The sequence below is a fragment of the Leptinotarsa decemlineata genome, unplaced genomic scaffold (genome assembly GCF_025532065.1).
Source record: "Leptinotarsa decemlineata unplaced genomic scaffold, Ldec_3_MD MMD2_tig00078363_RagTag_RagTag, whole genome shotgun sequence".
NCBI lineage: Eukaryota > Metazoa > Arthropoda > Insecta > Coleoptera > Chrysomelidae > Leptinotarsa > Leptinotarsa decemlineata.
In genome coordinates this window covers 2,528,919-2,551,311 of record NW_027412728.1, presented here as the reverse complement: position 1 = coordinate 2,551,311, position 22,393 = coordinate 2,528,919, and the positions used below count along the sequence as shown (strand labels likewise).

The window sequence follows — 22,393 nt, the reverse complement described above, 5'->3', positions numbered from 1 at the left end:
TAACAAATATGCATTTGGAGTCCATGCAAAAAGTAATCAAGTATTTTTACTTGGAAAGAAAGACAGTAAAACGCCTTGACAAGAGTTTAAACATGGTATTGAAATATGTGAGAGACAAGAGTGTAGAATGAATTATTACATTGAGCAAGGGTGAACATACCAAACAAACAAGATTGATATCTCAGAATCACAAGGAGGCAATTGAAAATAGGGAAGAGTATACAATTTTGAAAATTGGTAATAACTGGAAAATTTCCAAAAATCAAAATATTTCATATACTATGGAAATGCTGTGAACAATAATTATGTTTGTTCTGTGAGATGTGTATTCATATGTTTTCATGTGAGTGCAAATTCTATACAGAAAGAAAAATTATGTGCAAACATATCCATATGACGATAAAAAAATCTACGAAAACAGGAAAACATTTTAATTCGACTGATAGAGATATTTCAAAATCTGAATGCTCATCAGCTCTGGGAAAAGAACATCAAGAATCAAACATAGGACGCAGAATAGACCAAACAGAAGAATTGATAATGAAATTAGAAAGTTTAGATTTTCATCAGCTTGATGATGTCACTATCAATAAAATACATCAGCATTCATCCATAATAAATAATTTGGCTAAATGCACAAAATTGATAGAAAAGGATAATGAATTGAAACCCAAAAATAAATCTTCTAAAAGATACATTGATCCACAAATTAGGTTCACATCAACAAAAAAGAAATGCGTTCAGAAAAAAGCATTTCAACGGGCCTACCCACAAAAACTGACAACAATTCAAGAAAACCTATTACACGCCCCTGAAAATGTAATTTTTTACAAATCAGTTCAACCTATAAGTGACCACCAATATTGTTGATTATTACAATTTCGATATGTATGTTTTTTGTTTGGCAGTAAACTTGTATTTTCATAAAGTCGTGTTTATTAGCGTAGTTCCTGAGTTACATTTTGAATTTCCCGCGAAATAGGAACTGGGCACACTTGGAAACGTTGGTACGGCTGGGCGGTTTAGCCTCTCGTTATACTTTGTCCCATGAGAGTGTCCTCTGTCTTGATTGAACGCGTTACTAACATAAGAAGTTCTAGGTACGTGTCTTCATCCATTCTCAGATAATTAAACCAATCACCTGGTTCTAACCGCAATTCCTGCAATAAATTATCGTGAGAGAATTGTTTCCTTTTTAGAAACCACTCTTTTGCCCATTTAGAGCGTTTTCTCTTAGCATATTTAATTCTTATTGCTAAAACCGCAGCTAACGCCACTGTCGTCTCCATGACAATGACAATACTGAAGGAAATCTGAACTGAGCAGTGTGTGGGCGACACCACGGTTCGTGATTGCCCGAACAGTTTTGCACGTCAGGTAATCTGTCGAAAAAGAACGACGTCTGTGGAGTCTTTACAGAAGCCAACTACAAGATAATTCGTAAGACCTTTTTGAAGAAAAAAACACGTTATGTTAAAAACATAAAATTTGTTTTGAAATTTAAAGTACTTTTGGAAAAATATTTATTAGACTTTTGACAATAATTTATCTTTGAACATGTTTATATATTGTATACACATTTGGAGTTTGAATTTCCTTATTATAAACGGCCAATGTTTCTACGGAAAGTTGAAATAAAGTTCATTGCATCACATATTTGAAAGAAGTACAATTTCACTTACATGGAACACAGTCATCCTCAATAGCGCACATCCGATATTTCGGAATAAGACACTTGTCTTATTGCCTTTTCAGCACCAATCTCAGAAATTAATCTCTCCTAACAATATATCCCGTTTATTTTAATCAAATCACTTAAGGGTTCGTTTGGTACAGTTTATAACTCGCAATACAAGGTCTTTCACAACGAGCGTTCGTTAGGAATATATGCTGAACGATTCAAAATGAAAATGATTTACATTTCAAATATTTCCAAAAATCGGATATATCTTGCCAGGGATGTATTTTAGGTATAGGACATTCTTCATGAATTTGATATCTTTTTTTTCGTATTATTCAAAAATAACAGAATAGTGTATGGTTTCCATTTGGAAAAATCGTGTTTCATCAGTTTTCTCGATGTTATGTTTTAGGTGGAAATTTCGACCACCCTGTGAATTATTTTCAAAAATTCGATGGACCTGTTCATGACTAGATTCTTGAGGTGTGATTATGTGGAATTTCACATTTTCAACTGTTACTGTATATGAGTTATGATTTTTTCGGAGTAGTGCTGTAACTGTCGAAATTTTCAGAAAAAAATTAATACCTCGAAAACTAACAAAATTGGGTATAGGCATTGTTATACAAAGTGGGCCTAAAATTTGCTGAGAAATTCAAAAATGTAATAAAATACAGGGTGTTCCATTTGAAATAAGGAAGTTGCCCTCAACGTTATACCTCCGGTATAACGGAAAGAGACCGGAAGTTGAAGATATTTTAGTTGAAAAGGCCATTTTGTAAAACCCATTACCACAAAATTTCAAGTTTTTATTTCGAATCGTTCTCCATATATTCCTAACGAAGGTTCGTCGTGAAAGACGAACTGTATATCAAATGTATGTTTCGTCAGGGAAGGTTTTCATTAATTCTTGGAAGAAAATGTTTTTTCTGAATTATTTTTTATGGAAGTATGTTTGATATTAACTAAGTTTGTTCTTTTATCAAAATACTGTTTAAATTTTTTTCAATAAACACTCATTTCCTGTTATCATAATTTGTAGACACCATTATTACAATCAGTTTTATGCAATATGTGTTTTTTGTGATATGCAAATAAAAATGTCATGTCTTAATTTTAGTAATTTATATGCTCTCAATATAAGTATTTAACAAACAACATTTAGTTTTAATAAACATCAAAGGTGTTTTCTAGCGTTTAATCGTATTCGAGCGTGTATTCAAAAACGATTCGTAGTGATGTCATTAGTAATAAGATGGAATGATTCAGTTTGTGTCATATGTTAAACTCGATGATAAAAAATCTCTTCAATATTCTCTAACCTCAATTAGAAACGGGTGTGTGCATACACTAATTTCTCAGTTTTATTTTGTACATCCTCAGAACGTATTTGATAAAAAGTTTTCAGTAGTTTATAAACTATAACGATCAAAATAAAACATATCCTGACAATTGACGTGAGATAACGTGAAATTATGTTTCAAAACCAACCTGACGCTAGATTTGATTCATCATGAACACGTTTCAACGCCAGAATAAATGTATTGCAATTGGAACCGACGCCAGTCCGGATTATCAAATATCCGGATAATTGAATCTGGTCAATAGTAAAGGCTCAATGAAAAGACAAAAACTTAGAAAGGGTTTGAGTGACTAAAAAAATGACCAATTTAGTATTTAAGAGTATATTATTTAACGAGAGAGAAATGTGGCTCGTTAGAATAAAGTTTATCGATCTGAGCTCAATGCAGGCGCTTTTCAATAGTCCTACAAAAATATAATTTTATTACTGTTGAAAGTTAAACTACAGTGAAGTGAAAATGAGGCACTGAAGCTTTTTTAAAATACCTTTATTGTTACAAAACTTGAAAATAGAAATACAAAATACATAAAATTATACGTGTTGTTGCTTTGAGGAATGAAGTCTGACTGATTCTGGATGTGTGCGCTCTTGTGAGAACTGTCTTGTCAGCATCTGGAACAGGGTGGTGTTACTGTTAGATCAGCTATATTGTCCTAGGTGGTGAGATAATTCTTCCCCCCGAAGATTCAACTATCATGCACAGCGGGGTAGTTGAACAGTGGATAGGTCGGTTCCTTCATTTATTACTTGTAGTTGGTTCTCTTCTTGACTTGGCTTCCTACTGGTATGTCGATTAAGTAGGATCCAATTATTCTTTGAACTTCCTCTTGTTCATTACATTGTAGGTGGATTGTCATTTTATTTGGAAATATCGCTGTCCATTGGGTAGAGTCCTCCAGTTGGTTAGCTATTGGCTTAGTAATCCTAACATCGATCTGCCTACATGTGGAAGTGTCTTCCATCTTCAGGAGTTACAGCTCACAGAGATTTCCAGAAATTTCTCTAATCGGCATTTTCTTGCAGACATAGAATTGTGGTTCGACTTTGACACAATCGTCGCTTTTAAATGTGAAATATTCTGAGTTCTTCAATAAAAATGAATTTTTGAGTATAAGTGCCTTGAACTGACTTTGACTATATGTAGGGATTGAATATAAGTGATAGTAATCGAAAATGTATAGATATGTGATTGGAACCTGAAGAAGAAAGGTTATTCTATTATTCAAAATAAAACATTGGATGTTTATGAATTTCTCTAATTTCAAGATGTTTTCTAAAGTAATATTAATAGGAAATTGATTCTTTGCAATAATTCCGCGTAATTTAAGAAGTTTGGCGTATAAATCAGTGGGTTTCACTATGCTTGGATGCATAATGTTGAGTTTCGCGAATGCTATGGAAATATTCAATGTGCTGTCAAACATATCAATCATTTGGTTGAGTATATCGTGAACATATGCTCTATTTTCTTCACAACTTTTTGTTTGGAATATGGCAGCAATATAAACTATTTTTTCTTGAAGAAATTTTTCATTGTGAAATTATTTGTTGAATAGTTTCATTGAATTTATTGATCAAATTGATTGAAACTGAATTTTGTTTCCCTAATAAGTTTTTCGTACCGCTCCCCGTCTTCTGCATCGAGGTTTCCTGTAATTGATTTAAATATCGAACCAATACCATTAATCAATCCTCTTTTGATTTGTTTGGGATTTGTGATTTTCTGTTTCAGCTGAAGAAATATTGCTTTGTTTATACTGAGTGTCTCTATAGTTTGTCCGCATTGGTCGTTCTGTTTTTGGATTTCATTTATGAATTGATTCAGATCATAGTAGTGTATCAGTGTGTGAACTATTTATTAAAATCATAGCACTTCTTTCTTGGTCTTTTTAAATTGTCCATCTGTACTTTTTCATGATTTTCTGTGGAAACTGTCTTCATAGTTTCGTCTACTTTTGTGATAGTGGTCGGTTTTTCAAATTTGTTAGCGTGTTTTTGTCTCAAGTGTTTTTTCACGTAGGTTTTAGAATTAGATTTGAACATTTCAGGGTTATCGCGCGTTTCATTAGATTTTGAAATAACCTTTCCTTTTCGATTCATTATTTTTCGGTTTATTTCCGCGTGAAGTAATTTAGTTTTTTCTCGGTGGTCATTTGTATAGTCATTGAGAAGAATATTGTCTATGTCGATATCGAATGGATTTTTATTGGTTATATGTCCATTAACTATATCGATGGGTTTCAATTTTGTTGCAGAATGTATTGAGTAATTGTATGCAAGTATAGCGTAAACCATTTTCGTTTGAGGCGGTGTTTTGAAAAATCCTTTAGTATTAAGAAGTCTAATGTGTTCAATGAGAGTAGAGTGAAGTCTTTCGATTTGTCCATTTGATTGGGGATGATTGGGTGAGCAGAAATGTACATTTATTTTGTGCAGTTTGAGAAATTCTTCAATAACTATGTTTTTAAATTCAGATCCGTTGTCAACTATAATTTGGATAGGTACGCCATGATGTGAAAAAAATATTAAAAGTTTATCAGCTATATCGGTAGCCGATAAAAAGGGCAAATGATATGCTTGCGCGTATTTCGAAAAAGTGTCTATAATGGTAATAAATTTATATTAATATTTATAGATCTCCAAACGGTAACTTTGATACATTTTTGCATAAATTATTTTGCATATTAGAGGATAGTGTAGGCTAAGCTGATGATATCTTTGTATGTGGTGACTTGAATGTCAATTACCTAGAAAATACTACTGAAAAGATTCAATTAGATGAACTACTACTCAAACTAGTAGTAGTTCATCAAATTGAATCAGGGAAAACTTCATCTACTGAAGTCGATTACATACTAAAAAACGTTGAGAACATGTTTTGCAAATCTAATGTTTATGAAGATAGTTTCAGTGATCACAAAGTATTCACAGTTACTTATAATATGCCATTAGTAAAATCTAAAATTGTTGAACAATCTTATGTTATGTATAGAGATGTATCAGAGCATAACTTGAAACAACTCTCCTCAACATTGTCCAAAACCAGTTTTGATGTAATATATAACAAAACTGATATAGATGGGAGCTTTCTGGCCTTCATGAATATTATTAAAGATGCTATCCATGCATTGGTTATGTAAAAATATAGGCAACGTAGATTCTCGTGCTGCATACAAAAAGCGAAGAAAGACTATGAATCATTAATAAAAGCTTCAAAGTTGAATTTTTACGAAAAGGTAATTAAGAATTCTAACAATAAAAATAGAACAGTTTGGAACCTAGTCAACAAAGAAACGAACAGAAAAAAAATTCAAAGAGATATTACTCTCAACTATAATAATAAAGTAATCACACATAGAGATCATGTTGCGAACATATTTGGGGACTATTTCTCTTCTGTGGTAGAAAATAGCTTAGCAGATCATTTTGGTGACAATAGATCATCCGTAAAGTAGCGTACGCTACTGGAAGGTCTTTTCCAATAGGTCCTTGGCTCAAGATCGCACCCAAAGCTACGTTTGAGGCGCCCGTTGTTAAATTGAACGGTTTAGTAAAATATGGATACTGAAGGATTGGTTCGTTAATTAGTAAATGTTTACAAGTTTCGAAACACGATGAAAATTCTTCGTGGTGGATGATCTGTGCACCCTTCTTCAAGCATTTGGTAAGTGGTTTCGTTAATTTTGCAAAGTTATTGATAAATCGTCTATAATATCCTAACAGTCCTAAAAATCCTTAAATTTGTTCAGTTGTTTTTGGAATAGGGAAGTTCTTTATTGATTTAATTTTATCCGGATTTGGTTTGACACCGTTTGGAGTAACAATATGCCCAAGATAAGCACTTATTTTCGTAAAAATTCTGACTTATCAAGTGGGATTTTGAAGTTTGACTCTCTGAGTCTTTGGAAGACTGCTCTGAACCTTTCGATATGCTCTTGGAGAGATGTGGAAAAGATGATTATGTCATCTAAATGAACTAAAGCATTTTTCGACCATTTTGAGACCAAATGGCATCCTGAGGAACTCGTAATGCCCGTTTTCGGTATTGAATGCTGTTTTTTCGATGTCTTCCTCACACATTTCAATTTGGTGGAATCCGCTGGCAAGATCTAAAGTCGAGAAATATTGGCATCTACCTAGTTTACCATGAGGATGACCTCATGGTAAAAAATATCGGGAAATTCTAAACATAATTTTTTTTTCATTGATTTTTCTTTGACATTCAAATGGTCAGTTCTAATATTAGATAAGTCCAGTTTACGTTTGTACGTTTCAACAAAATTATTAAAGTTAAATTATAAAGTTAAATGTTCTATCAAATTTTTCAACGACAATAGGACCAGAGAAATCTAGTGTAATCTGATCCGTACTGTTATTTAATATAGTTGTTAGTGCTTCTCCGTTTCTCGCGATCGACAAACTCTCTGGAATTTCGCAGTTGTGTATCTTTTGATAAGGAATTACAATTTCACCGTCGCTTACACATGTTTTTTATTTTAATTACTTGTTCGTTTCGGGGAAGAATGGTAATGAGGTTCAAATCATTTTTTATGATAATGCAATTTGATTTGTGAATGAAATGTTGTCAAAAATCCTTTGCAAAAACATTTGCCTGAAGTAGTTTCAAATTATCATTTCCTATCAATCCATGAAATGTATTGTGGAATTTGAATAAATAAAATTTCAGGTTTCCAGAAACATTAAATACCTTTGAAATGGAAATGAAAGCATTATGTTTGTGACAAGATTTTTGAAATACGGTTGATACTATGAATGGTTCATTTTGGATTATATCGGGCTATAGATTATAAACCAGATTTGGATTAATAAAAGATTTAGTCGAACCTGTATCGACTAAAAATTTCAAATTATATTCAGGTTGAATTATATAGGGTAATTCACTAGAATTACTTGAATTTAAAGATATTATCACTGGTTCTATGTTTGACCGGTGTCTTAGCCTATTAATTGAAAATTTTCATCAGGATTACATTGAGTATTTTCAAAATTTTCATACTGACTCTGATTTTCAACTTCATAATCTTGTGAATAATATTCGACATCATTCGTTTCTGTATTGAAAAGTTCCTCTGAGATAAAGTTCCTTTGTTGAGGTCTACTAAGAAATGAGGGAGCTGGTTGATTTCTGTTGAACGTTTGCCTTGTTGAAACACTCATAGGTGTTTGGCTGGGAACATTTCGATTGGGATTGGGCTTGAAAACGTTCTGGTTCTGCAACGAGTACAGGCACTGTTACCGCGAGACTTCCCGAACCATCCTGAATTTTGCCATTGGATGCTGGAAATGATTAGAAGAAATTGTGACTTTCTGAAGACGATAGAATTCACAGACGAATGTAGTTTTTCTCGGGATAAGATCATTAATTTTCATAATTACCACATATGGGCTGATGAAAACCCTCACGCTATTGTCGAAACTTACCATCAAGAACAGTTTTCTCTTAACGTGTGGCTCGGAGTTATTGGAAATGATTTAATTGGGCCTCATTTTCTACCTCCTCGATTAAATGGTGAGGCATACGTTCAATTTTTAAGTACTGTTGGAGGAAGTTTCTTTGGGCGTCAGAAGGGATATGTTTTTTATGCATGATGGGGCTACCGCCCATTTTAGTCAAGTAGCACGTCAGCATTTAATTGAAACATATGCAAATCAGTGGATAGGTCGAGGAGGACCTTGTAATAAATGACCGTCGAGTCTGATTTGGCGATCCCTATATGAGTACTACTAATGAATATATAATAATCATTTCAGTTTACTCGCACCAGAAAAATTCACCCACCCCTGTATATGGGATCGTTCAGCCAAAGGTATTTATTTTCTTAATTTAGTTTGGTAGCGTGAGAGTTGCTTCCACCAGATCAGAAAAAGTTTGAAATCCGTCCTGATCACACGGATTGATAATTAGTAGGCAACTTGGTCAACATCTGAATTTTTCCTACCTTCTAAACTTCGTGGAGAAATGACTTGGTTATGCCATCAATTATATCCTCAGAGACTGGATTCGGCCACGGCTTAAATGCGTGGTCTTTTAGGGGTTTGAGGAAATGAAATAATATTAGCAGAGTTTTCACAAACCAACTTTATTGATGAGTAAAGTTGGCAGAATAATCGGATTAACAATAAAAAAAATTAAATGAACAAAAATTAATACTGAACGTTATTTACACTATATAAAATAAAAAAAAATTATAATCATGAGCAAACTATGGGTAAACTACTAAAACAAAATGACAGAAGTATTCCTTTGAAAACTGAACTAACTTCACTCAGGGCATAGATATGCTTTACCTGAATTCTACTAGCTATGCTATAAAACCAACTAAAATACAACTCTGAGAAACTATCAAGAGACCCACTTAATCGCTCCTCCCTGTATAACGTAGGAAATTACTATGACCTATAATAATCTAATAAAATAAAAAGGGAATCCGATTCGTAGCTATATTATTATGGAAAATGTTCACTAATAACCTAGGTGCCAAGTCGAAAATATAATCAACATACGCATGCAATAACATCTACACTATATATCAGAATTGTATAAAATACGCTCACCAAAATTATCGTAGACGGACTCCCCTGAAAACTCCAACAAAAGCCACTATTCCCCCAAAAACTCTTACCAGGAACTCGAAAAAATCTCTAAATCACTAAATTGAATAAACCCGCGAATACTTCCAAAACCCAATTAGTATCACTTCTCTAAACAGTGACTTGAAATATCTCACTATTTCAATTCACTCAAAATTTTCTCTAGAATTTCCAGCTACTCTAGGAAATTCAACTGGATTCACCAAATCTCCACGCACCACTGACTTCACCTCAAATCAACTAAACTGATTTTCCACCTCAAGTCAGCTAGCCAAATGAAACGCAAATAACTCCCAAATATCGAGATCACTTCTCGAAACCGTATTTCACTCTATTCGAGTATTTCCCAAAACTCTGGAGGAAATTCAACTGGCCTATTTCTGACTTCGTACGCTCCTGACATTTTACCTCAAGTCAGCTAGTCAAATAAACCGCGAATATTCATCGCACTACTGAAATCCCCTCGCGACCCAGTATCTCAAAACCCCTAGCACCTCAGTCCCTTCAATATCTTTCCCAGCAACCTCCCCAAAGGGGCAAACTGCCCCGGGCAAGAGCCCCTAAACGACCCTGGGGTCCGCGCACGACTGACTTAGTTCCCTTCCAAAAATTTCCACCTTAACTCGATTAGGGGATGTAATTCAAATAATCTCATAAAAATTGCCACCAATCAGAAAGTCTGAAATTATTTCCGGAACTGGTACTCTTAACGTCCTCTACATGTCCAGCGGATAAGTCCACAAGAAATACCGTCTAGTTCCCGACATTTCTAATGTCGTGAGTCTGCTACTGATATATTGATGTCACTGCAACGGTCATTTTGATATTTTTGCTGTTTTGAATAGTGGTATGTAGACTATGCCAGACTTTAATTTTATCATGTCGTTAAAATTAAGGCTGACACTCTAACCCCTCGGAACATAAATTTTGATATTTATTATACGTTCAATTGCTTTTTGGACTTTTATTCTAAATGGGGTATACAGAATGGGTAACATATTTTCGACTCTTAACGAAAGATAATGAAATGAATTATGAAGTTGAATGTTTCAAAATATCGAATTTCTTAGCATCAAGCAGTTAATTTTAACGACTTTTCCTTTAAATGGCTTGGCTCTGTTGGCCTTTAGGTTATTTCTGAAAGATGATAAGGTTCTCTTTTTATACGAAAACACATGTGTTTTTGTATCTAAAATTCAAAGAAAAATATAATATATCCAACTTATTACAACCTTAGAACTGGCCCGCTCGATCCCCGGATCTCAATCCTCTCGATTTCTCTATTTGGGGCCATTTACAGCATTTGGTTTATCGTACTCCTGTTCGCGATGTAGAGGATTTAAGAAACCGCATCATCGATGCGTGCAGGGTAATCAGAGAGACTCCAGGAATATTTGAGCGAATACGTGGCTCAATGCGCCGACGTCTAGACGCATGCGTAATGTCTGAAGGTAGACATATTGAACATTTACTATGATTTCTACATGTTGTGTGTTTTGTTATTAATAAATTAGTTTTGTTTATTACCCTTTAATCTTTTAATGCAGGTACTAACTACAAAATAACAATAAATCCAGTTCGCATTTATGACGATGTATGTCTGTAATTGTTCGTAAAATAATTTTTTGCTGCAAACTGGTTTATTTTGGGTTAAAAACCCAAGAGACACTTTTTGTTTAGAATGAAACAGTCTATCGGAAATAAATTTTTAAATGGTAAACAAATAATAAGACAAAAAGTTACATTGGAAATAAATTTTAGGGGTTGCGTTTTCCACCCCTTACAACCATGGGGTAAATCAAATAAATTACTGGCTAAGTGTCTTTTTGGTAGTACAAAACGTCAGGTTAATTTCAATATTGTAACTTTTTCAGTGCTTGTGAAAACAATTGTTATACAAATTTTATGTACCCCCTTCAATGGGCTGTATCTTAACAAGGGATTCTCCAATGAAGTTTCTTTATATGAAAGCTTATATCTTTTTTTCGATGAGGAACCACCTTCTTAAATGTTTAACACTTATTCAGTTACAGTTTATATCAGATTTTGAAATTTGGAAATCAAATACTGAAACAATTAACAATTGCTCTTATGTTTTGAAAAGTAGGAATGCTAGTACTATTGGTGAAATAGTGTACCTATTACAAGTGCAACAGGAGTACAAGTGAGTACTAATTTGATTATTGAGTGTAAAGGTATAGAGATTGGGTACAGAGATGCTACATGGATATGGTACTGCTGAGAGAGGGTACCTATATTTCAAAAATCAAAATATTAACCCTATATAAGTGCAATTTGATAAAGGGTGAGATAGAATGAAAAATTTAAACAGTTTATATCTCAAAAAGGGCTGATTAAATTTTTTATACACTCTGTCGTAAGTTACTATATATCCTCAGTGACAACAGTAATCGAAGACATATATTGTTGAAGAGCCAGGGATCTTGTAAGATAAATAGTTCTTGCACAAGTGAAATCAAAGTTGTTGAAGAAAACAAAATTCTGGTAGAGTGGCAAAAAGTACATTATGGTCGTAAGCTTGATATACAACATTAGATTGTCAAAAACTGAAAAACAAAATATTGCCACAAAGATAACAAATGGTGTTGCACCCCAAAGGTAATCATATTTTATACTTATGTTATCATCAGAGACTTATTAATAAACAATTCTTATCCCAATGTCTGCAGAATCCTGTGATTTAAATATAAAATAGCATCTAAATATTCACTTACCAATTTTGAATTATTCATCTTCTACCAGAGCATTAACCTAACCAATTTTTTCACAGAATCTTGGAATTCACTCGTGATAATATTGGTGAACATTTGAAAAAAGTAGATTTGTTAACTACTAAGGATCTGAGGAATATAAAAATAAGCTATGGTCTTGAATTGAAAGATGGAAAGCGAGATTCGAATGATGCCTTTTCTGTGGCTCTTTGGGTGAAGGAATGTGAAAATCTCAAAGGAAATCCTATTTTGTTTTATAAAGAGTAAAGAAAGGATCATAGTATTTCAAGAAAAGAGGACTTTTGCTTGATAATAATGAACACATTTCAAAGACAAATGATGAAACAGTTTCATCTACAATTATCATCGGTAGTACCCATGGCCTCAATGACTACGATTTTGAAATGACAACCATTATGGTCTTAGATGAATATCACCATGGTTTTCCAGTGGCTGAAATGTTCACAAATAGAAAAGATACCATAGTGCAGAGTGTACTTTTTCAGCAATCAAGGACACCATGTGTATGTACAATTTCACATTAGTTTGTTTTGGTGGTGGTTGGTACTTATAGTTGTTTTATTTCAGGAGTTATTCATTGTAAATTTTTCATGTCAGATATGGCTGAGGTGTTTTTTAACGCATGGTATGGGGTGATGGGTCCGCCTTATCCACAACACTTATTTTGATCCTGACATGTTGACAGAGCTTGGCAGAGCAATTTGAATAAAATTTCCACTAAGGACAAGCGTTCAGAAATTTACAAAATACTAAAAATATTGCAACAAAAAACTATTGAATCGAACTTTGTTTCAGCTTTGGATAATGCTTTGAGTTATATGTGCAACAATGAAGTCACAAGACATTTTGCAGAGTATTTTTCTAATACCTACAGTCATAATTTAAAAAAAATGGGCTTACTGTTTCAGAAAAGAAGCTAGCATTAACAAATATGCATTTGGAGTCCATGCAAAAAGTAATCAAGTATTTTTACTTGGAAAGAAAGACAGTAAAACGTCTTGACAAGAGTTTAAACATGGTATTGAAATATGTAAAAGACAAGAGTGTAGAACGAATTATTACATTGAGCAAGGGTGAACATACCAAACAAACAAGATTTTTATCTCAGAATCATAAGGAGGCAATTGAAAATAGGGAAGAGTATACAATTTTGAAAATTGGTAATAACTGGAACATTTCCAAAAATCAAAATATTTCATATACTATCGAAATGCTGTGAACAATAATTATGTTTGTTCTGTGAGGTGTGTATTCATATGTTTTCATGTGAGTGCAAATTCTATACAGAAAGAAAAATTATGTGCAAACATATCCATATGACGATAAAAAAATCTACGAAAACAGGAAAACATTGTAATTCGACTGATAGAGACATTTCAAGATCTGAATGCTCATCAGTTCTGGGAAAAGAACATCAAGAATCAAACATAGGACGCAGAATAGACCAAACAAAAGAATTGATAATGAAATTAGAAAGTTTAGATTTTCATCAGCTTGATGATGACACCATCAATAAAATACATCAGCATTCATCCATAATAAATAATTTGGCTAAATGCACAAAATTGATAGAAAAGGATAATGAATTGAAACCCAAAAATAAATCTTCTAAAAGATACATTGATCCACAAATTAGGTTCACATCAACAAAAAAGAAACGCGTTCAGAAAAAAGCATTTCAACGGGCCTTCCCACAAAAACTGACAACAATTCAAGAAAACCTATTACACGCCCCTGAAAATGTATTTTTTTACAAATCAGTTCAACCTATAAGTGACCACCAATATTGTTGATTATAACCATTTCGATATGTATGTTTTTTGTTTGGCAGCAAACTTGTATTTTTATAAAGTCGTGATTATTAGCGTAGTTCCTGAGTTACATTTTGAATTTCCCGCGAAATAGGAAATGGGCACACTTGGAAACGTTGGTACGGCTGGGCGGTTTAGCCTCTCGTTATACTTTGTCCCATGAGAGTGTCCTCTGTCTTGATTGAACGCGTTACTAACATAAGAAGTTCTAGGTACGTGTCTTCATCCATTCTGATATAATTAAACCAATCACCTGGTTCTAACCGCAATTCCTGCAATAAATTAACGTGAGAGAATTGTTTCCTTTTTAGAAACCACTCTTTTGCCCATTTAGAGCGTTTTCTCAGCACGTCAGGTAATCTGTCGAAAAAGAACGACGTATGTGGGGTCTTTACAGAAGCCAACTACAAGATAATTCGTAAGACCTTTTTAAAGAAAAAAACACGTTATGTTAAAAACATAAAATTTGTTTTGAAATTTAAAGTACTTTTGGAAAAATATTTATTAGACTTTTGACAATAATTTATCTTTGAACATGTTTATATATTGTATACACATTTGGAGTTTGAATTTCCTTATTATAAACGGCCAATGTTTCTACGGAAAGTTGAAATAAAGTTCATTGCATCATATATTTGAAAGAAGTACAATTTCACTTACATGGAACACAGTCATCCTCAATAACGGACATCCGATATTTCGGAATAAGACACTTGTCTTATTGCCTCTTCAGCACCAATCTCAGAAATTAATCTCTCCTAACAATATATCCCGTTTATTTTAATCAAATCACTTAAGGGTTCGTTTGGTACAGTTTATAACTCGCAATACAAGGTCTTTCACAACGAGCGTTCGTTAGGAATATATGCTGAACGATTCAAAATAAAAATGATTTACATTTCAAATATTTCCAAAAATCGGATATATCTTGCCAGGGATGTATTTTAGGTATAGGACATTCTTCATGAATTTGATATCTTTTTTTTTTCGTATTATTCAAAAATAACAGAATAGTGTATGGTTTCCATTTGGAAAAATCGTGTTTCATCAGTTTTCTCGATGTTATGTTTTAGGTGGAAATTTCGACCACCCTGTGAATTATTTTCAAAAATTCGATGGACCTGTTCATGACTAGATACTTGAGGTGTGATTATGTGGAATTTCACATTTTCAACTGTTACTGTATATGAGTTATGATTTTTTCGGAGTGGTGCTGTAACTGTCGAAATTTTCAGAAAAAAAATAATACCTCGAAAACTAACAAAATTGGGTATAGGCATTGTTATACAAAGTGGACCTAAAAGTTGCTGAGAAATTCAAAAATGTAATAAAATACAGGGTTTGTTTGAAGGTGATTGACAATGTTTCGTGATGAATTCCACTAGTTCGGACTTCCATTGTCTACTATATAAAATGATTTGAAATCCCTGAAACAAGTAAAAAAGAATAATTAAAAAAGAATAGCTGAAAATAACAATTATATTAGGCAACAATAAACCTGAAATGAAATGATAGTGAAATAACCTACAAGTAAAAATATAATAATTGAATAAATAAAAATTGAAGGAATGAAAAAAGAAAATAATAAAAAAAAATAAAAAAGTGGTAGAGATTCCAAGTCACGTTAGTTCACGACGTTTCGATTGTTGGTATCTACAATCGTCTTCGGGTGATGACTGGACTGATTCCTCCGAGAGATGACTATTTATAGGTCGTTGAAATACTTTCACTTTCTTTGCTTTCCATTTTCCGCTTCACTGATTCCGTGAGAGATGACCGTTTTGGCGGGAGTTGGCCATTTTTCGTTTGATGATGGGTTTCTATATGTTTCGTATAGAAACCCATCGCTTTGGAGTATCCATTCCGCTGAAGATCATTTTTGATGATGTCTAGTTCCTTCTCGAGACCTTCCTTTGTATTACAGAGCCCAAAAGCACGGTCTTGATGATTCCTCTTTTTGTCGATTGATGGTGGTTGGATTCGTGGTTCAGATACTGTCCCGTATGAGTGGGTTTTCGGTATACAGATGTTTCCCACTTAGTGTCGGTCCTCTTCACCAAAACGTCTAAGAATGGCAATTCGTTGTGGATTTCCTTCTCCATTGTGAAAGTGATGGAAGGTCTCACGCTGTTGATGTGTTTCAGGAAGGCGTCTAGTTCAGTATTCCCATGGTTTCATATTATGAAAGTGTCGTCAACATATCTCAACCAGACTCGAGGTTTCTTGTGGGCTTCTTCAATGGCCAGAGTTTCAAAACACTCCATATATATGTTGGCTATGACTGGTGAAAATGGCGATCCCATTGGCAGTCCCTCATCTTGTGTAAAGAATTCGCCCTTCAGTTGGAAATAACAGTTTCGTACACAGCATCCTAGTAATTCCATAATTACTTCTATAGGTATATTCGTTCTCTCTTTCAGGTTTCCGTCTTCGGATAGCTTTCTCTGTATGATTTGCAGTGCTTCTTCGACCGGAACGTCGGTGTAAAGGCTTTTCACGTCGAAACTAATTAGTTGAAATATTTGAAATAAGGAAGTTGTCCTCAACGTTATACCTCCGGTATAACGGAAAGAGATCGGAAGTTGAAAATATTTTAGTTGAAAAGGCCATTTTGTAAAACCCCCTACCACAAAATTTCAAGTTTTTATTTCGAATCGTTCTTCATATATTCCTAACGAAGGTTCGTCGTGAAAGACTCTGTATATCAAATGTATGTTTCGTCAGGGAAGGTTTTCGTTAATTCTTGGAAGAAAATGTTTTTTCTGAATTATTTTTTATGGAAGTATGTTTGATATTAACTAAGTTTGTTCTTTTATCAAAATACTGTTTAAATTTTTTTCAATAAACACTCATTTCCTGTTATCATAATTTGTAGACACCATTATTACAATCAGTTTTATGCAATATGTGTTTTTTGTGATATGCAAATAAAAATGTCATGTCTTAATTTTAGTAATTTATATGCTCTCAATATAAGTATTTAACAAACAACATTTAGTTTTAATAAACATCAAAGGTGTTTTCTAGCGTTTAATCGTATTCGAGCGTGTATTCAAAAACGATTCGTAGTGATGTCATTAGTAATAAGATGGAATGATTCAGTTTGTGTCATATGTTAAACTCGATGATAAAAAATCTCTTCAATATTCTCTAACCTCAATTAGAAACGGGTGTGTGCATACACTAATTTCTCAGTTTTATTTTGTACATCCTCAGAACGTATTTGATAAAAAGTTTTCAGTAGTTTATAAACTATAACGATCAAAATAAAACATATCCTGACAATTGACGTGAGATAACGTGAAATTATGTTTCAAAACCAACCTGACGCTAGATTTGATTCATCATGAACACGTTTCAACGCCAGAATAAATGTATTGCAATTGGAACCGACGCCAGTCCGGATTATCAAATATCCGGATAATTGAATCTGGTCAATAGTAAAGGCTCAATGAAAAGACAAAAACTTAGAAAGGGTTTGAGTGACTAAAAAAATGACCAATTTAGTATTTAAGAGTATATTATTTAACGAGAGAGAAATGTGGCTCGTTAGAATAAAGTTTATCGATCTGAGCTCAATGCAGGCGCTTTTCAATAGTCCTACAAAAATATAATTTTATTACTGTTGAAAGTTAAACTACAGTGAAGTGAAAATGAGGCACTGAAGCTTTTTTAAAATACCTTTATTGTTACAAAACTTGAAAATAGAAATACAAAATACATAAAATTATACGTGTTGTTGCTTTGAGGAATGAAGTCTGACTGATTCTGGATGTGTGCGCTCTTGTGAGAACTGTCTTGTCAGCATCTGGAACAGGGTGGTGTTACTGTTAGATCAGCTATATTGTCCTAGGTGGTGAGATAATTCTTCCCCCCGAAGATTCAACTATCATGCACAGCGGGGTAGTTGAACAGTGGATAGGTCGGTTCCTTCATTTATTACTTGTAGTTGGTTCTCTTCTTGACTTGGCTTCCTACTGGTATGTCGATTAAGTAGGATCCAATTATTCTTTGAACTTCCTCTTGTTCATTACATTGTAGGTGGATTGTCATTTTATTTGGAAATATCGCTGTCCATTGGGTAGAGTCCTCCAGTTAGTTAGCTATTGGCTTAGTAATCCTAACATCGCTCTGTCTACATGTGGAAGTGTCTTCCATCTTCAGGAGTTACAGCTCACAGAGATTTCCAGAAATTTCTCTAATCGGCATTTTCTTGCAGACATAGAATTGTGGTTCAACTTTGACACAATCGTCGCTTTTAAAAGTGAAATATTCTGAGTTCTTCACAAAAAATTAATTTTTGAGAATAAGTGCCTTGAACTGACTTTGACTATATGTAGGGATTGAATATAAGTGATAGTAATCGAAAATGTATGGATATGTGTTTGGAACCTGAAGAAGAAAGGTTATTCTATTATTCAAAATAAAACATTCGATGTTTATGATTTTCTCTAATTTCAAGATGTTTTCTAAAGTAATATTAATAGGAAATTGATTCTTTGCAATAATTCCATGTAATTTAAGATGTTCGGCGTATAAGTCAGTGGGTTTCACTATGCTTGGATGAATAATGTTGAGTTTCGCGAATGCTATGGAATTTTCAATGTACTGTAAGGCAGAGTTGACTTTTTCAAACATATCAATCATTTGGTTGAGTCTATCGTGAACATATGCTCTATTTTCTTCATAACTTTTTGTTTGGAATATGGCAGCAATATGAACAATTTTTTCTTGAAGAAATTTTTCATTGTGAAATTATTTGTTGAATAGTTTCATTGAATTTATTGATCAAATTGATTGAAACTGAATTTTGTTTCCCTAATAAGTTTTTCGTACCGCTCCCCGTCTTCTGCATCGAGGTTTCCTGTAATTGATTTAAATATCGAACCAATACCATTAATCAATCCTCTTTTGATTTGTTTGGGATTTGTGATTTTCTGTTTCAGCTGAAGAAATATTGCTTTGTTTATACTGAGTGTCTCTATAGTTTGTCCGCATTGGTCGTTCTGTTTTTGGATTTCATTTATGAATTGATTCAGATCATAGTAGTGTATCAGTGTGTGAACTATTTATTAAAATCATAGCACTTCTTTCTTGGTCTTTTTAAATTGTCCATGTGTACTTTTTCATGATTTTCTGTGGAAACTGTCTTCATAGTTTCTCTACTTTTGTGTTAGTGGTCGGTTTTTCAAATTTGTTAGCGTGTTTTTGTCTCAAGTGTTTTTTCACGTAGGTTTTAGAATTAGGTTTGAACATTTCTGGGTTATCGCGCGTTTCATTAGATTTTGAAATAACCTTTCCTTTTCGATTCATTATTTTTCTGTTTATTTCCGCGTGAAGTAATTTAGTTTTTTCTCGGTGGTCATTTGTATAGTCATTGAGAAGAATATTGTCTATGTCGATATCGAATGGATTTTCATTGGTTATATGTCCATTAACTATATCGATGGGTTTTAATTTTGTTGCAGAATGTATTGAGTGATTGTATGCAAGTATAGCGTAAACCATTTTCGTTTGAGGCGGTGTTTTAAGAAATCCTCTAGTATTGAGAAGTCTAATGTGTTCAATGAGAGTAGAGTGAAGTCTTTCGATTTGTCCGTTTGATTGGGGATGATTGGGTGAGCAGAAATGTACATTTATTTTGTGCAGTTTGAGAAATTCTTCAATAACTATGTTTTTAAATTCAGATCCGTTGTCAACTATAATTTGGATAGGTACGCCATGATGTGAAAAAAATATTAAAAGTTTATCAGCTATATCGGTAGCCGATAAAAAGGGCAAATGACATGCTTGCGCGTATTTCGAAAAAGTGTCTATAATGGTAAGAAATTTATATTTATATTTATAGATCTCCAAACGGTAACTTTGTTACATTTTTGCATAAATTATTTTGCATATTAGAGAATAGTGTAGGCTAAGCTGATGATATCTTTGTATGTGGTGACTTGAATGTCAATTACCTAGAAAATACTACTGAAAAGATCCAATTAGATGAACTACTACTCAAACTAGTAGGAAAAACTCTAGTAGGAGTCAACGACTCCTACTAGAGTTTTTACCAACCAATCAGGGAAAACTTCATCTACTGAAGTCGATTACATACTAACAAACGTTGAGAACATGTTTTGCAAATCTAATGTTTATGAAGGTAGTTTCAGTGATCACAAAGTATTCACAGTTACTTATAATATGCCATTAGTAAAATCTAAAATTGTTGAACAATCTTATGTTATGTATAGAGATGTATCAGAGCATAACTTGAAACAACTCTCCTCAACATTGTCCAAAACCAGTTTTGAAGTAATATATAACAAAACTGATATAGATGAGAGCTTTCTGGCCTTCATGAATATTATAAAAGATGCTATCCATGCATTGGTTATGTAAAACTATAGGCAACGTAGATTCTCGTGCTGCATACAAAAAGCGAAGAAAGACTATGAATTATTAATAAAAGCTTCAAAGTTGAATTTTTACGAAAAGGTAATTAAGAATTCTAACAATAAAAATAGAACAGTCAACAAAGAAACGAACAGAAAAAAAATTCAAAGAGATATTACTCTCAACTATAATAATAAAGTAATCACACATAGAGATCATGTTGCGAACATATTTGGGGACTATTTCTCTTCTGTGGTAGAAAATAGCTTAGCAGATCATTTTGGCGACAATAGATCATCCGTAAAGTAGCGTACGCTACTGGAAGGTCTTTTCCAATAGGTCCTTGGCTCAAGATCGCACCCAAAGCTATGTTTGAGGCGTCCGTTGTTAAATTGAACGGTTTAGTAAAATATGGATACTGAAGGATTGGTTCGTTAATTAGTAAATGTTTACAAGTTTCGAAACACGATGAAAATTCTTCGTGGTGGATGATCTGTGCACCCTTCTTCAAGCATTTGGTATGTGGTTTCGTTAATTTTGCAAAATTATTGATAAATCGTCTATAATATCCAAACAGTCCTAAAAATCCTTAAATTTGTTCAGTTGTTTTTGGAATAGGGAAGTTCTTTATTGATTTAATTTTATCCGGATTTGGTTTGACACCGTTTGGAGTAACAATATGTCCAAGATAAGTCACCTATTTTCGTAAAAATTCTGACTTATCAAGTGGAATTTTGAAGTTTGACTCTCTGAGTCTTTGGAAGACTGCTCTGAACCTTTCGATATGCTCTTGGAGAGAGCATATCGAAAAGACGATTATGTCATCTAAATGAACTAATAGTTATTTATGTATCAAGGGAATTAGGAGGGCCTTATTACTTAATTACAGGCTTTTTTGAAACGGAAGAGTAAGAGTTATAAGCCGAAAAAGTCTGCTGTTTTATCTCCTAAAGATGTTATCAGATTCCTAAAGGACGCTCCTAATGATATTCATTTATTGCATAAGGTAATTTTTTTCTTATTTTCCTTTTTGTGTGTATTTATTTCCTTTTTTTGTTATAGGTTGTTTTGATTATGGTTTATTTTGGAGGATGCAGAAGTCAGGAACTTTTGAATATGAAGATATCGGATATAGAGGACCGGGATTCCGTTATGGTAGTGAACGTACCGGAAAGTAAAACTGGTGTATCGAAGAAATTTACAGTTGTGGATGAAAAAGAGTTCTCCGCTTTGCCTTTATTAAGACTTTATATGTCTTTGCGTCCTAAAGGTATTGAACGATTTTTTTTGAGCTTCCGACAAAATAAATGTACATCTCAGCCAATTGGAAAAAACATGTTTGGGAAAATCCCCAGCAAAATCGCAATGTATTTAGGATTACCAAACTCATCTTCCTATACGGGACATTGCCTTCGTCGCACTTCTGCTACTGCTCTAGCCAATGCAGGAGAAACTATGACTAACTTAAAAAGATAGCATCGAATTGAGAAATAAAACGGCGCGTATATTGTCTACTTTGTCATCAGAAGAGGCAGGTACCTCGACTGTAGTGAACAGAAGCTGCAGCCATACAAAAGAAGAAATTGTTTCCAGTGGCGGAAGTAATTTTCAGGGAACATTTCAAAATTGTACATTTATTATTTGTAATGACGTGAATAAATAAAATATGGTTCAGTTTTCATTTCTATTTATTTTTACTTGTGAAAGGTAGAGGGAATTATAAAATCTATAATGTCCCAAGGGAGTTATGACCCTCTTTATTGATAGCGTAACTATGACGATATAAGCTTAT

General features: G+C 33.4%; 1 protein-coding gene across 1 annotated transcript; it reads left to right on the top strand.

Annotated features, from left to right (window-relative positions):
* The first annotated feature begins 21,488 nt into the window (after window positions 1–21,488).
* Window positions 21,489–22,077, top strand: LOC141487123 (uncharacterized). The gene is made up of 2 exons (XM_074185920.1): window positions 21,489–21,607; window positions 21,664–22,077. The coding sequence occupies exon 2, from the start codon at window positions 21,676–21,678 to the stop codon at window positions 22,075–22,077; it is 402 nt and encodes a 133-aa protein (XP_074042021.1). The 5' UTR covers window positions 21,489–21,607; window positions 21,664–21,675.
* The last annotated feature ends 316 nt before the right edge of the window (window positions 22,078–22,393 follow it).